This window comes from Chanodichthys erythropterus, chromosome 7, assembly GCF_024489055.1.
Source record: "Chanodichthys erythropterus isolate Z2021 chromosome 7, ASM2448905v1, whole genome shotgun sequence".
In the NCBI taxonomy this organism is placed as follows: Eukaryota; Metazoa; Chordata; class Actinopteri; order Cypriniformes; family Xenocyprididae; genus Chanodichthys; species Chanodichthys erythropterus.
This window is the reverse complement of record NC_090227.1, coordinates 32,760,674-32,776,514: the sequence shown is the minus strand read 5'-3', so window position 1 is coordinate 32,776,514 and position 15,841 is coordinate 32,760,674. Positions and strand designations below refer to the sequence as shown.

Genomic DNA, 15,841 nt, shown 5'->3' with positions numbered 1-15,841 from the left:
CGGATTTCAACCAATATCTTAATTTGTGTTCTGAAGATTAACGAAGGTCTTATGGGTGTGAAACGTCATCACAGAATTTTTATTTTTGGGTAAACTAAGCCTTTAATATTGCAAGTTGACATGATTAGCCTATTAAAACGGCTTAAATGAAGACAAAACGTACATAATGTATCCTTTTAGTTTTTTTTAAATGTAGATTATAGGTTAAAAAAGGAAATTAATGTAATATTGTATTCTTGTTTGTGTCGCGTTTAAACCACGGGCAAAAGACTCCATTTCCCAGCAACGCGTGGGAGAGGAGGAAATGCATTTGAACTTTCACTTTAGCGACACACACCCATCACTAACATACAGCGGCAAAGTCAGAGAATTATTGGTCTAAATGCGGTGAAGAGTTTATAGAGTTCAACGAACAAACAGCTAACATTTTGGGCGCTATTTGAACGTAAGTTTTGCATTTAAATGCAGATAAATTCGTATGTTCATGTTTGCCGTGCGCTTAAAATTTTGGAGAAAAATGAAATGCAAAACAAGATAAAAATTCTGACTTCCGCTTCTAGTAGCATAGTTTTCATGAATGCACATACGTCCAAAATCAGAATTATTGCTCTGCAGCGAATAGTTTTTCGTATTATGACGTAATTGTTGTGAGAATCATTTTGAGATACAATAATGGTCATGTGCAATCGGTCTTTGTCAGACACGTGATTTTGTTGTGTGTGACGTCACCGCGGCGCCATATTTGTGGTATCCCTGCTGACTGTGATAATGAAAGAGATTACGCGAGTTGAGATAACAAGCAAATAACTCGCAAAAATGAAGAAGCACAAGAAAAATGTTAAAATGTCATATCGCGATAAACTCACCAAAGATGCCAGGGACCGTTATTTGGAGAAATCGTCATCCATTCATAACAGATCAGTACGAACTGACTGCAGTAAGTTGGACTGCTGCTAACCCCGCATTGCTACCTAAATCATCATACTTAAATATTGTAAACTATCTTGTTTATGGTATAAACGCATATACGTGAACAATTTAAAAACTATAAATATCTCGAAACCCACAACATTTCACTAATGGCTGGGTGCAGGATTTATTTATATTCTGAAGGAAGGACTGCGATAACACAGTAGTAAACGATAATGATGATGATCTCGTGTTAACTGTATATCATAAGTGCCTGATTAAGGATGGTTTAGTGTTGTCATCAGGAAGAATTTTGAACTAATACTACCCCTTTTTCATGCATTTTTTTTCTTTATTGCATTAAGTACATAAACCAGTATTTAACACGATAAACATTGTTCCAATAAACAAGGCATCATCAGAGATGTATGTAGAATTTAATCGTATTTTATTATAGTACATTCTGATATAGTATACCTTTTAGAGCCAAAATAATTTGTAAATTATTGTCCTCCATCTACCTCTGTGACATTATGGGTCTTTTTTTTCTTTTTTCAAAAGGCCTTCATAATAATAAAAACAAAGATATGACGTGCAAGTTAAATATCTGGTTTACAGATTGTGTATATTATTAATTATCCTGTTAATACTATAAGTGCATATACCTGTGAACTCATAAAATAAATCTTCAAATCACCATGAAAAATGTAATTATACATGCTTTATTGTTCATGCAAGACTGGATAAAGCATAAGTACATTTTTACACTACAATTCTACAAAAGATTCAAACATGCGCTGTCAGATTGGATGGTTTCTCTGTGAAAATCTCAAAACGGTCAATATTCTCTGCTACTCTGTATTTAAACAAAGGAGACATATTTCTGTGCAAATCATCTCTGTCTGCCCATACAGCTGAAAGCTTCAGGTTTGCATATAGATATGAAAGTTTCATTGAATGTTCTGTATACTGTCTCAGGGGAAACATGAGAAGTGTTGTGCAGGCAGATCAAATCTGAGGTACATTAAGGTTCACAGAAGCATTTGAAATTTGTATTTGCTGCGTCTGGAATCAGAGGCACCAAAAAAAAAAAAAAATTTGTAATAACGCCATAAAGGTTCCCAGGTTTGGCAGACACGTATAGCACATTAACATCATCATCTCCAAAACAAACATCAGACATCCTGTACATATCAAGTCGGTTTACTTCTGCACATGCAGATCACCATCTCCTCCAGCCTCCTGCATCTTCTCAGTGTGAAGATGATCACTTTCTCCAGCCTGATGGACCATAGTGTCAGCTGACTGACTTGGGTAAAGTTGGTTTTATATTCGCACATTCGGACATCCGTATTCAATAGCCTTGTTAATCACACTACATTGGACATTCACAGCCATCAAACAATACTTGCCTATTTTGATCGACTGTGAAAAATGTTGTAAGTTGACAATCGTCGCTGCTTAAAATTCTTAAACGTTAATTTATTGCATATTTATTGGAAACTATTACTTAGTGTCTGTGTGTGCATCTCAATCATCTCTGAGCTCTCCTGATCAGTGCCCTAACTACTGAACTAGGGAGCTGATTGAGACACAGCCTGTGTTTAATGCTGATGTGGCCTTAATGTAGGGAGGGATGGTGTCCAGTTGGGTCAGTCTCCATAATCTTTAAGCAGGCTGATCTGCAATGAAATCAAAAGGTTTTTAGCTACATAACATAAGACCACCGCTGTAAAAAGTAGTCAGAAAATTAGAATCAGCATATGGATACAGAGCAAAAATGTCGTACCTTAAGTATATAAAATAAAAATGCCTTAGCAAAATTAAGAATAAAAAAAAAAAAATTTAGGCCTAGACATATTCAAGTAAAGGGATTCAGTTTAAATTGACTATTGTTTCATAGCACAATCCAAAACAATGCGTTGCTATAACGTTTGCTACTTTAGAAAACAGAAATCTCTAACTCACCTTTGTGAAAATGTAGAAAATGTAGCATACGTGAATGGAGATATCTTGACGAAAGTGATGTTTTGCGTCTCACCGCGGCAACCCATGCGATCCGGCGCCTCTGTTACTGCCTCTACATACTCTCCGTACAGCCTTTTTTCAAGTAGGAAACCGACTAAATCTAATCTCGTAGTAAAGTTTTTGACATTTTCTATCGTGGGACATATTATTGTAGCTTTTCACACAACAAAAGTGTGCCATTTTTACAATGAAAAGAAGCCAAAGAAGAAACAACTCTGCACTGATACAGAGATTGTTTGGATACCTCACAAATGGCGGCGACACCCATAATGCACTTCGGTTTTCACGAGTGTGACGTCACCTGACAAAGACCGATTCCAGTGCACTCGAGGACGCTTGTGTACATGGCCAGTGAATCCTGGCTGGAGTCTTCCCTGCGCCGTTCATCTAAACTCGGGCAGGAGGTGTTGGAAAAGGCAAAAAGACGGTCTGTTAGCTTCTCAAGTGCAAGACCTTCACCCATGTTCAGTCACCATGAGAGGGACTCGGAAGTGAGTAGACTCAATTCCCATTAGTTAGGTCACTTAATAAATAACGTCAATGACACGAATTATTTTTGTCCTGTGTTACAGAGAGACGTTTCCCATTCAAACTTGGACCATGCTTTTGCTACAATAGTGGAGTACATGTCTGAAACTACTAGACAGTGCCAGGTGGGAAAAATGCTTTATTTGTTCATTTACTCTAACTATGTTGAGATGTGAATTAGAAGAAACAGCTTGTGTTTATTTAACAGAAGTTTTATAAGACTGTGCACCTGGCTCAGCCCAGTGAGCGAGAACACATCTGTCGCTACCATTCACAGAAGATGAGGACTGCAGACCAGAAACGGAATGCTACTGCAGCAATCAAACCAGACATTGTAAGTATTGACCTTTTTTGTCATTTTGTGTATGAATTTAAACTGTGAAGGCAGAGTACAACAGTTGATTTTGAGCAGATAGGGATCATATTTTAACCAAGCCACAGTTACTAAATCAAAGTGGTTCATCTACATATTTTATTGAAGCGTTCATCAAAACCAGAGGATTTTCTTATTGAAGTGTCTCCAGGGACTTATTCCATCACAGCAGCAATGCAGGACACAAGACCAGAGACGAAAACTGTCCACATCGACGCAGGAGAAAGCATAAGCCTTACATTCAACCTCTGAACTTGAACCTGTATAGGAGTGAAATTCAATGCCTTAATTGAGGATTTGCACTTAAATATTAAATGCACTGACTTTTCTTGATTTATTTTTGTGCATTCATAAGTGTTATTGTTTAATACTCAGGAATATTTATTTTGGCTATTCATTTTTATAGTAATCATGAATTTATAATGAGGCATAAAAGCCAAAATGAGATTTTACAGCAAGACAGAAATGTACATGTAATTTGACTTTATTTATACCTCTTACATTTAATAAAGTTTTGCATGATTTTACATAGTATTTTGTATTCATTTTGTACACCAGCAATAAGATATTTGAATTACAAACAAACATCATCCCTGAAAATATACTAGCAATTCTCATAACACTTTGAACTTTGGCTGTGGAACTAGTATCGCTTTATTTGACCTTGTGCTGATTGCTACAGATAGTGGTGATGGTGATGACTTTGATTCAGTTGATCCAAATATGTCCCTCATATTGACTCCTCGTTTTGGTGATTCACGAACCAGTTTAAATAAAGAGCTGTGATTGGTCATCATAGAGTTATCTGTAGAGCTCCCAGAATTCCCAGTGTCTCTTGGCCAAGAATAGGTTATATTTGGAGACCTGACTGCTCTTCCTGAAATACCAAGAACACTCAGTCAGTACAAATTAAATGTTTTTTTGAAAGACCACATGGTTCGAAATGACATTAGTTTGTCTGCACATGTTTCTGCCATATATATACTACTATGCTCACCAAGTAGTCTCTTATGCTCACCAAGTCTGGATTTATTTGCTCAAAAATACAGTTAAAAACTGTAATATTGTGAACTATTATTACAATTTAAAATAACGTTTATTCCTGTGATGGCAAAGCTGAATTTTCAGCATCATTACTCCAGTCTTCAGTGTCACATGATCCTTCAGAAATCATTCTAACATGCTGATTTAGTGCTCAAGAAACATTTCTTATCATTATCAATGTTGAAAACAGTTGTGTTGCTTAAGTGCAAACAAAAAATTCAGGACTGAATAGAAAGTTCAGAAATTTTTACAAATTATTTAAAATAGAAATCTTTTGTAAGATTATAAATTTCTTTACTGTAACAGTTGATAAATTTAATAAAACAACAAAAACAAAACATTATTGACCCCAGACTTTTGAATGGTAGAGTATATGCTCAAATTTAACATGTCAGATCATGATCAGTATTTTTAATGTATTTGTCCATTTGACAGCTACAGTCAAACCAAAATGTATTCAGACACCTTGAACATTTTATTCATTAATACAGTTTATTCACTATAGTTGGTAATAAAATATGACAAGATCTAAGAGTTAAACTGTTAGAAAAAATGTATCTTAAAGGTGCCCTAGAACTTTTTTTTAAAGGTGCCCTTGATTCAAAAATTGAATTTACCTTGGCATAGTTAAATAACAAGAGTTCAGTACATGGAAATGACATACAGTAAGTCAAACTCAAACTCCATTGTTTCCTCCTTCTTATATAAATCTCATTTGTTTAAAAGACCTCTGAAGAACAGGCGAATCTCAACATAACACAGACTGTTATGTAACAGTTGGGGTGTACGCCCCAATATTTGCATAATGCCAGCCCATGTTCCACATTATAAAAGGCATTAAACAAGGGCAGAACATCTGGAGCTGCACACAACCGAATCATCAGACTAGGTAAGCAAGAACAACAGCGAAAAATGGCAGATGGAGCAATAATAATTGACATAATCCATGATATTTTTACTGATATTTGTAAATTGTCTTTTTAAAAGTTTCGTTAGCATGTTGCTAATGTACTGTTAAATGATGTTAAAGTTACCATCGTTTCTTACTGTATTCACAGAGACAAGAGCCGTCGCTATTTTCATTTTCAAACACTTGCAGTCTGTATAATTCATAAACACAACTTCATTCTTTATAAATCTCTCCAACAGTGTAGCATTAGCCATTAGCCACGGAGGACAGCCTCAAATTCACTCAGAATAAAACTAATCCAAATAAATACTTTACTCACATAATTCGAAGCATGCATGCAGTATGCATGACGAACATCTTGTAAAGATCCATTTGAGGGTTATATTAGCTGTGTGAACTTAAACGTGCTGTAATATAGTTGACAGCTGATGTGGCAGGGAGCACGCGATTTAAGGGGGCGGCACCGAGTGTAAATCAGTGCATTGTTAATGATGCCCCAAAATAGGCAGTTAAAAAAATGAATTAAAAAAAATCTATGGGGTATTTTGAGCTGAAACTTCACATACACATTCAGAAGGAACATTAGACTTATATTGCATCTTGTGAAAGAACGTTCTTGGGCACCTTTAAAAGATGTAATATAAGTCTAAGGTGTCCCCTGAATGTGTCTGTGAAGTTTCAGCTCAAAATACCCAATAGATTTTTTTTAATTCATTTTTTTAACTGCCTATTTTGGGGCATAATTAGAAATGAGCCGATTCAGGGTGTGTGGCCCTTTAAATCTGGTGCTCCACGCCCCAAGAGCTTGCGCTTGCCTTAAATAACATAAAAAAACTGCTAATATAACCCTCAAAATGGATCTTTACAAAGTGTTCATCATGCAGCATGTCTAATCGCGTAAGTACAGTGTTTATTTGAATGTTTACATTTGGTTATGAATGAGTTTGATGGTGCTCCGTGGCTAACGGCTAATGCTACACTGTTGGAGAGATTTATAAAGAATGAAGTTGTGTTTATGAATTATACAGACTGCAAGTGTTTAAAAATGAAAATAGCGACAGCTCTTGTCTCCGTGAATACAGTAAGAAACGATGGTAACTTTAACCACATTTAACAGTACATTAGCAACATGCTAACGAAACATTTAGAAAGACAATTTACAAATATCACTAAAAATATCATGATATCATGGATCATGTCAGTTATTATTGCTCCATCTGCTATTTTTTGCTATTGTTCTTGCTTGCTTACCTATTCTGATGATTCAGCTGTGCACAGATCGAGATGTTAATACTGAACCCTTGTCTAATGCCTTGAACATGGGCTGGCATATGCAAATATTGAGGCGTACACCCCGACTGTTACGTAACAGTCAGTGTTATGTTGAGATTCTCCTGTTCTTCGGAGGTCTTTTAAACAAATGAGATTTATATAAGATGGAGGAAACAATGGAGTTTGAGACTCACTGTATGTCATTTCCACGTACTAAACTATTGTTATTTGACTATGCTGAGGTAAATTCAATTTTTGAGTCAATTCAATTCAATTCAATTCGATTCAATTCAAGGGCACCTTTAATTATGTCAGATAACTCTTAAGCAAAACATGGTCAGGTCACAGTGTCTGAAGAATTTTTGGTTCCAAATTTTTATCAATTTTACCGGTAGTCCACTGTATGAAGAATTTTTGGGTATAATATGTCACAGCTTATTTTGCTATCCTCACTTACATAAATGAACTATAGTGTCCTGCACCCACTAGTAAAAATATATCAAAAATGTCTGAATAATGTTTGGTTTTACTGTATATCGTAAACATTTAATCATTACCTGGTTGCTTGTGCTGTGGTTCTGCAGAACCGCTTTTCCAGTATCTCCAGGCTGGTTTGGACTCAGGTTGAGTGTATGGCTTTCTCAGGCAGGAAATCTCTGTGTTTACTGAGCGACTCACCAGTTCTGACCTGTGCTTTTCAGCTGCAGTATCCTCCTCATTGTCATCTGAGTCAGAGGTTGATGATGAGGAGGATGAAGGCACTTGTGTCTGTTGAGAGCTCTGTAATTCTTTCAGTTGGAGATCAACTTTCCTTTCCAGCTCATCTCTTCTCTGGTTGTTCAGTAGTGGAGGTGACATGAACATTGGCCAGCATCTCTTGACTGAACAGTGGAGCAGGGGAATGGAGGACAGACTGTGGTGGTTGCACTGGTGACATGGCAACTCAAAACAGTTCATGGTGCCGCAGCAGTGGGAAACCCTGTAGCTACATGGCCTGGATGAATAATGCTGGAGGTCTTTGATAATTTGCTCATGGTGAGAGGCTGGAATCCGTACTGCAAGCTCTTTGGGGACATGAATTGTCATCCCGTTCCAGAAGAGAACCTGGAGTCCCAAAAGACCTTCATCACCTTTAATGAGACAATAGATCTGAGCAAATAAACCTGGGTTTATTCAGTTATACGGATCACTCTTATGTTTTAATATTGATTTAAAAATTGTAACTAAAACTTACTTTTTAGTGGATATCTTAGCTCCATTCCGGAGACGACTCTTCCAGGCCCATATCTCCTCAGATCTGGCTCCCATGGTGCTAGAATGGTGTCCCCTGGTACTATACTGTGACCATGTGCAATGGCTAGATTAACTATATCAGGCTGGCAGGTTGGCTGAACTGTATTTAATGTATTTCCTGTAGGTCCAAACTTATCAAACTCCACCATATAAAGATTTCCTCTGCCCTAAAGACCAAAAGAAATGATTAAATATTTAACATACTGATCATAAATATAGATTTGATCTAAATTTTCAATTGAATTTGAATTGAAGAGCTGACTATATTTAAAGGATTAGTTCACTTTCAAATGAAAATCACCCCAAGCTTTACTCGCCCTCAAGCCATTCTAGGTGTATATGACTTCTTTCTGATGAACACAATCTGAGAAATATTAATAAATATCCTGACGCATCCAAGCTTTATAATGGCAGATGGCAGGATCAACAAGTATGAGCTGAAGAAAGTGCTTCCATCCACATCATATTCAAATTACGGAAAAAACGGAACTGGCGTCGCGTCGGTTTATGCCTTTTCTGTAAGTTGAATAGGGAAGGCATAGGACGTAGCTTAAGCTTTCTGAACTGCGAGAGTTTTACGCTTTCTTCGTAACTTGAATATGGAAGGCGGATATTTTACTTCATAACTTGTTTAATATGGATTTTTTTTTTTTACACAAATGCATCACTTTGCTTCAGGAGGTCTTTTTTAACCCCCCGGAGCCATGTGGAGTACACCCTTATGATGGATGGATGTGGATGGAGGCACATACTCGTTGATCCTGCCATCTGCCATTATAAAGCTTGGATGCGTCAGGATATTTATTAAAGGGTTAGTTCACCCAAAAATGAAAATTCTGTCATTAATTACTCAGCCTCATGCCATTCCACACCCATAAGACCTTCGTTAATCTTCGGAACACAAATTAAGATATTTAATTGAAATCCGATGGCTCCATGAGGCCTCCATAGCCAGCAATGACATTTCCTCTCTCAAGATCCATAAAGGTACTAAAAACATATTTAAATCAGTTCATGTGAGTACAGGGGTTCAATATTAATAATATAAAGCGACGAGAATATTTTTGGAGCGCCAAAAAAACAAAATAATGACTTATTTAGTGATGGCCGATTTCAAAACACTGCTTCAGGAAGCATCAGATCATAAATGAATCAGTGTGTCGAATCTTCTGTTCGGTGTGCCAAAGTCATGTGATTTCAGCCGTTGGCAGTTTGACACGGGATCTGAATCATGATTCAATACACTGATTCATTTGTGCTTGATGCTTCCTGAAGCAGTGTTTTGAAATCGGCCATCACTAAATAAGCCGTTTTGTTTTTTTGGCGCTCCAAAAATATTCTCGTCGCTTTATATTATTAATATTGAACTGCTGTACTCACATGAACTGATTTAAATATGTTTTTAGTACCTTTATGGATCTTGAGAGAGGAAGTGTCCATTGCTCCCTATGGAGGCCTCATGGAGTCATTGGATTTCAACTAAAATATCTTAACTTGTGTATATATTGTGTTCCGAAGATGAACGAATGTCTTACGGGTGTGGAACGACATGAGGGTAAGTAATAAATGACAGAATTTTAATTTCTGGGTGAACTAACCCTTTAATATATCTCAGATTGTGTTCATCAGAAAGAAGTCATATATACCTAGGATGGCTTGAGGGTGAGTAAAGCTTGGGGTAATTTTCATTTTAAAGTGAACTAATCCTTTAAAGACACGCTACCTTTCAAAAGAATTGGAGTCAGTTGGATTTTTTTCTAAAGAAATTAATCAAAAGTGACAATAAAGATTTTCATAATGTTACAAAAGATTTCTATTTCAAATAAATGTTGTTTTTCATCAAAAAAAAAACCAGAAAGAAAAAACAAATCACATTTTTCATTGATATATTAACCACAAATAACCATGATAAAATGTTTCTTGAGCAAATCAGCATATCAGAATGATTTCTGAAGTATCATGTGACACTGAAGCCTGGAGTAATCATGCTGAAAATTCTGAAAAGCTGTGCCATCACATGAATAAATTACATTTTTAAATATTTTGAAATAGAAAACAGTTATTTTAAATTGAATATTTTTTTAAATATTAAAAAAATGCAATCTTGCTAAACATAAGAGACTTCTTTCAGAAACATAAAAAAAAATCATACAAACTCAAAAACTACTGACTAGTAGAGCATGTTCATGATGATATTCTGTTTTTTCCCCTCAGTACCTGATGTATGATTGTCCCCAGGTAGTAAAACCCGTCTATCGCTTTCCTGGCTAACACACGACAGCCGCAAAAAAGCTCAGCACCTCGCATCACTCTTCCAGATACACATGATACTGCACTAAAAGGATTCACAGGGGAACACCTGCAAAGATATACATTTACCACAATATAATTATTTATTGTTTTTCTTTCTTTCAGTCTTTGCAGTTCAAACAGAAAGCATACCAGTATGGTGTAGAACAGACACAGCTTGTGCAGTTGTAGTATGGGGCCTGATAGAAGTCCACTGAATGCCTTGGATCTTCCGAGTATGATGGATTTTGAATCAGGTCATTTGTTGAATGCAACAAACTGAGCTGTTATATTATAAAACATTAAATGGTGAAAAATATCCGATTAACTAATAAAGGCTGGCTAGCATAAGTGGTGGTCAGTCACCATACAAACTTCTTACCTGATCCACAGAGCCAGCTGAGTTGAGAGACATGACATAACAGCTTCCTCTAGTGGTGGAGGTGATGCACTGCAAGAAGTCTGATATGTCAGTGTTCATGGGAGTCTTGTCAGATATGTAAAATGTATGCACAGGGCGTGTCACCAGGGTTGATAATGAACCCAAGCATTGTGTGGGGTTGTCTGGGAGACCGCTGGTCACCAAATGGACAGACTGACAGGCAGGGTCAGAGAATGCTAAGGCCAGTGATGTGTGGAGGTCTCTGCCAGGACTCGTCTGTAATGTGTGGATCCAACTCAAGGCTTCATAGACTACATCAGGAGTGCAGGGCATCATGTGAGAAGACCATGGTGTTGCCTAGTGAAAAAAATAAAAAAAATAAATATATATATATATATATATATATATATATATATATATATATATATATATATATATATATATATATATATATATATATATATATATATATATATATATATATATATATATATATATATATATATATATATATATATATATATATATATATATATATATATACATATACAGTACAGTCCAAAAGTTTGGAACCACTAAGATTTTTAATGTTTTTAAAAGAAGTTTTGTCTGCTCACCAAGGCTACATTTATTTAATTAAAAATACAGTAAAAACAGTAATACTGTGAAATATTATTACAATTTAAAATAACTCTTTTCTATTTGAATATATTTCACAAAGTAATTTATTCCTGTGATGGCAAAGCTGAATTTTCAGCATCATTACTTCAGAAATCATTCTAATATGCTGATCTGCTGCTCAAGAAACATTTAATGTGTACAATTGTACAAAATATTTGTGTACAATATTTTTTTTCAGGATTATTTGATGAATAGAAAGTTCAAAAGAACAGTGTTTATCTGAAATCTGATCTTTTGTAACATTATAAATGTCTTTACTGCCACTTTTGATTGATTTAATGCATCCTTGCTGAATAAAAGTATTCATTTCTTTAATTTCTTTTCAAAAAAATACAAATTCTTACTGACCCCAAACTTTTGAACGGTAGTGTATAATGCTACAGAAGCTTTGTATTTCAGATAAATGCTGTTCTTTTGAACTTTCTATTCATCAAGGAATCCGGAAACAAAAGTACACAACTGTTTTCAACATTGAAAATAATCATAAATGTTTATTGAGCAGCAAATCAGCATATTAGAATGATTTCTGAAGTATCATGTGACACTGAAGACTGGAGTAACGATGCTGAAAATTCAGCTTTGCATCACAGGAATAAATTACTTTGTCAAATATATTTAAATAGTACACAGTTATTTTAAATTGTAATAATATTTCACAATATTACTGTTTTTTACTGTATTTTTAATTAAATAAATGTAGCCTTGGTGAGCAATCTCTTCTCTGATGACGTGTTTAAGGGAAAACCTGTCACTCACATGAGATTGACCAATAGCAAACCACAACAATCCAACCATCCAATCAATTCCTGACGGACAAAATCATGTCCTGCCTTACATTTTTATTTTTTGTTCGAGAAGCCATTTCTCTGGGATAAACGTCACAAAAGGGAAAAAATGACAGTCGCTGCCACAGTCGCTGAATGAATAAATTCCTATGGTTTGGAACGCCTTGTTGAGAGTAAACGGTGACAGAATTTTCATTTTTTTGTGAACTATTCCCTTAAAACAGTTACAAACCAAACTTATTATCATCATTTTTTTAGAATATATTTAAGTAACCTTTTGTGACAATATGTTCAGAGGGACTCTGTAAATTTACCTTGTATGAAAAGCTGATAATGTTGAAGAGTGAGTCTCTGAGTGAAGCTTTAGTAATTAAGGTTTGGATGATAAGATTCTTCACTGGTCCCAAAAAGTCATTCATTTCCACAGATGAGTCCAGAATAAAAGTGATATTTCTGCTTTTACCCATGAACAAGGGAAGGACACTTTGGCTGTGAGATACCTGCGATGACATTGTCACTCGCATCGAATAATCTGCAACACAATTGAATTTGCTGTTAGTAGACTTAAAGACCCATCTGACTAGCTTCTGTTAACACAAACAACTCTTTTCAACTTTTTGTTAGTAAGCAATAGAATTAGAATGAAAATACATATAAAAACAATTAAAAGTTATTCATACCTTTCCCGATTCCAAGAACAGTCTTGCAAACTGTAGCAAGTTTTGTTCTATCCCTAGTAATAATCCATTTGATCTCTGTGTCCACTGTGTACTGAGGTTGCCATAGTGAGCCAGCCTTAGAATGTCATTACATCCATCTAGTGGTGAGACAAAACACAGGCCAAGAAGTGCCGAGTAACACTGAACAGGATACATACATACGTTTTTTGCCTTTTGTTTTATAACAAATTTGATTTATATAACCCTTTTGCTGAATTTAAAAGTGTTACATAAACGGACAGGTGACAGGTACTATCTATACAGTATACATGGATGTAAAATGTAAAAACTTAAATATCTTGGAAACAGTAGCCAATCATTTGTTTTAGTTGTCATATCTGAATTCAGCACATCAAAATGCATAATAAATAGCACATTTTACGAAAAACTGCACCAGTTGTAAAGAGAAAGGCTGAAACTGTTAAAAATGTGTATGATGGCTTTGAGAGAAATGCATTTGAGATCGTGCACCAGAAAGAGACACCTGAACCTGATTTCAGAGCTATGACGTCCATCCCAAAGAAAGACTCTCAGTCCAAAAATAGATTATGTGCTGTCATCCTCTCTTCCACAGAAGCTGAAATGTGAAGAGGACACAGAGGTGAGAAAAGCTGATGAAAAATACATGATGTTTTGGAAAAAGGACCTAACTTTGACAGACATTAAAAAGTAGAAATGTTGCAAACGTAGAAAAGTAGCCCTTCGAACATCCAAGAGAAAACTCATTCCTTCATTTGCATGTGTCAATCAAAAATAGACTTGATATACATTGTTATGGAATACATACATATTTTTCTATGGTATTAAACTTACACTATTGGTCAAAAGTTTTTTTGTTTTTTTTAAAGATTTTGAAATAAGTATCTTATATGAAAAACACAGTAATATTGTGAAAATATTAAACTGATAACATTTATAAAATTATAGATAATAATTAAGCACCAAAGCATAGAATGATTTCTGAAGAATCATGTTAAGTGATAAATTACATTTTAAAAGATATTCAAATCATTTAAAACAGTTATTATAAATTGATTGTAATATTGTATTATTAAATATAAATAATATAACTGTTTATTGTATTTGTCATCAAATAAATGCAGACTTGGTGAGCATAAATGACTTCTGACTTCTGAGCAGCAATAGACTTTTGTCTTCTGTAGTGGACATTATATTTTAGTGATTTTCTCTGACATCATACGTGTCAGTTTTAAGTCTGGATGTCCTGTAAAGAGCACATTCAGGGCTTTGCAGAGATACCACATTTTTAGAGGTTTCGCCATGAAAACAACAACTTCTTGGTCTTTAAATATGACTGAAAATCAAAATTAGCACTCTTATGGAAATATGATAATATTTTGTAATTATCATTTAAATCGGATTCATTTTCAAATTGTTTTTTTATAAATCAACATCTCAGGAAAATGTTATGGGGTTTCTAATCAAAATATGACTTTCTGTTACGAAACAGGGCATTGATTTCATACATGACCTCTGTAGAGGACACCAGGACTTAAATCATGTTTATCAGGCATTTTAGGAGACACAACAAGTGAATAGGGAATAAAATTATGTATCAATATGCCTATTAATTATTAGATATCATTATGAAAATTTTGTCAATTATTGCTCCCAATATTACAGTTCTTTTTTCATTGCATGTTGCTCCTTGATATGCAATAATACACATTAATATGCAAATTAGATACATTGTATTGAATGGGAAAATCCATGTATGGCCATTTTACCCACATATTGCATAAAGTAAAATGGTATATCAATTAATTCCATTATATCTTTCATAACATAGCCAAGAATCATCTTTAGACAAAGTTTGGCTAAAAACAACCCTGAAGCCTAAAAATTGATTGGTGCTTAAAAAAAAATTCCATTGTTTTTGCCTATACCTGTCATTTCATGCCATTTTATTTTTTAAACAACTTAGTCCTGGTGTCCACCACAGAGGACATACATAACATATAAATAAAGTGTAATTTTTCAAAAATGTTTTTTTTTTTTTGGATCTTACGCTCTAAACAATATAATGACCTGAAAAAATACTAAATTCAAAAAACTTTTTTTTTCTGGGTCTCGGGAGGATATAATATCTAAAGGCATCAAAAATGCATAACAAACTGAAACTAACACAACATAAAAATTAAGCTTGTTGTAAGAATGTCATTCCGATGCAAAACTTCATTTCAAACAGGGTACTCCACGTTATTCACCAGACAGACATAAACACTGACGCCGTTCTACTGCACTGCATTGCCCATGCATCCTCACTTCGGCCATGACATAATGCTATTCAAAATGGCGACCAAGCCTTCTGTGACACACTGTATAAATGTGCTGTTATAAAACCAATAAACCCACTGGTCAAGTTATGGCGTTCAAATAAATGTACACAAAGCCCACGGCATCTATCCGCCCAATGAATATCTCATGCCCAGACGCTGCAGTGCTAGATTTGCTTATTCACGCTTGAACAATACACCCAACAGACCCGAATGGCGTCCCTAAGGTGCCCCTGAACATGAATTTCTGACAACACGAATTCGCATAGACTGGCGTTCAGCCAATGGGAGCGCGTCTGCAGCCTCCATCAGCCAATCGCATATGCGTATT

The 15,841-nt window shown here is 35.2% G+C and overlaps 2 protein-coding genes across 11 annotated transcripts in view; one reads left to right on the top strand and one right to left on the bottom strand.

Moving 5' to 3' along the window:
• The first annotated feature begins 332 nt into the window (after positions 1-332).
• On the top strand, positions 333-4,090 carry akip1 (A kinase (PRKA) interacting protein 1). 4 transcript variants are annotated; one of them, XM_067390259.1, is made up of 5 exons: positions 333-445; positions 3,259-3,428; positions 3,510-3,590; positions 3,674-3,799; positions 3,947-4,090. In XM_067390259.1, the coding sequence occupies exons 2-5, from the start codon at positions 3,282-3,284 to the stop codon at positions 4,088-4,090; spliced, it is 498 nt and encodes a 165-aa protein (XP_067246360.1). In that variant the 5' UTR covers positions 333-445; positions 3,259-3,281. The 4 variants fall into 4 exon arrangements, with proteins under 4 accessions (XP_067246360.1, XP_067246362.1, XP_067246359.1 ...); XM_067390261.1 differs by lacking the exon at positions 333-445 and having other exon boundaries at positions 1,482-3,428; positions 3,677-3,799; XM_067390258.1 differs by lacking the exon at positions 333-445 and having other exon boundaries at positions 1,482-3,428.
• Positions 4,091-4,316: 226 nt separating this feature from the next.
• Positions 4,317-15,841, bottom strand: part of c7h11orf16 (chromosome 7 C11orf16 homolog) — a 117,613-nt gene continuing 106,088 nt past the window's right edge. For 6 of the 7 annotated variants that reach the window (XM_067390252.1, XM_067390251.1, XM_067390253.1 and 3 more), the window contains 8 exons: positions 13,175-13,790; positions 12,809-13,026; positions 11,029-11,385; positions 10,800-10,930; positions 10,575-10,716; positions 8,299-8,524; positions 7,622-8,194; positions 4,317-4,715 (listed from right to left, as the gene is read on the bottom strand). In XM_067390252.1, coding sequence (XP_067246353.1) covers positions 4,453-4,715; positions 7,622-8,194; positions 8,299-8,524; positions 10,575-10,716; positions 10,800-10,930; positions 11,029-11,385; positions 12,809-13,018 — 1,902 coding nt within the window. In that variant the 5' untranslated portion in view covers positions 13,019-13,026; positions 13,175-13,790 and the 3' untranslated portion in view covers positions 4,317-4,452. Of the gene's footprint in view, positions 4,716-7,621; positions 8,195-8,298; positions 8,525-10,574; positions 10,717-10,799; positions 10,931-11,028; positions 11,386-12,808; positions 13,027-13,174; positions 13,791-15,589; positions 15,725-15,841 lie in introns of those variants that run through there. The other variant, XM_067390254.1, reaches the window with a different exon arrangement.

What these genes read in the sequence shown, in the direction of transcription:
- akip1 (XM_067390259.1), top strand. Translation starts at nt 3,282, where the DNA reads ATGGCCAGTGAATCCTGGCTGGAGTCTTCCCTGCGCCGTTCATCTAAA. An exon ending in ACCATGAGAGGGACTCGGAA is followed by an intron (nt 3,429 to 3,509) that starts GTGAGTAGACTC and finishes CCTGTGTTACAG; the next exon opens with AGAGACGTTTCCCATTCAAA. An exon ending in CAGCAATCAAACCAGACATT is followed by an intron (nt 3,800 to 3,946) that starts GTAAGTATTGAC and finishes ATTTTATTGAAG; the next exon opens with CGTTCATCAAAACCAGAGGA.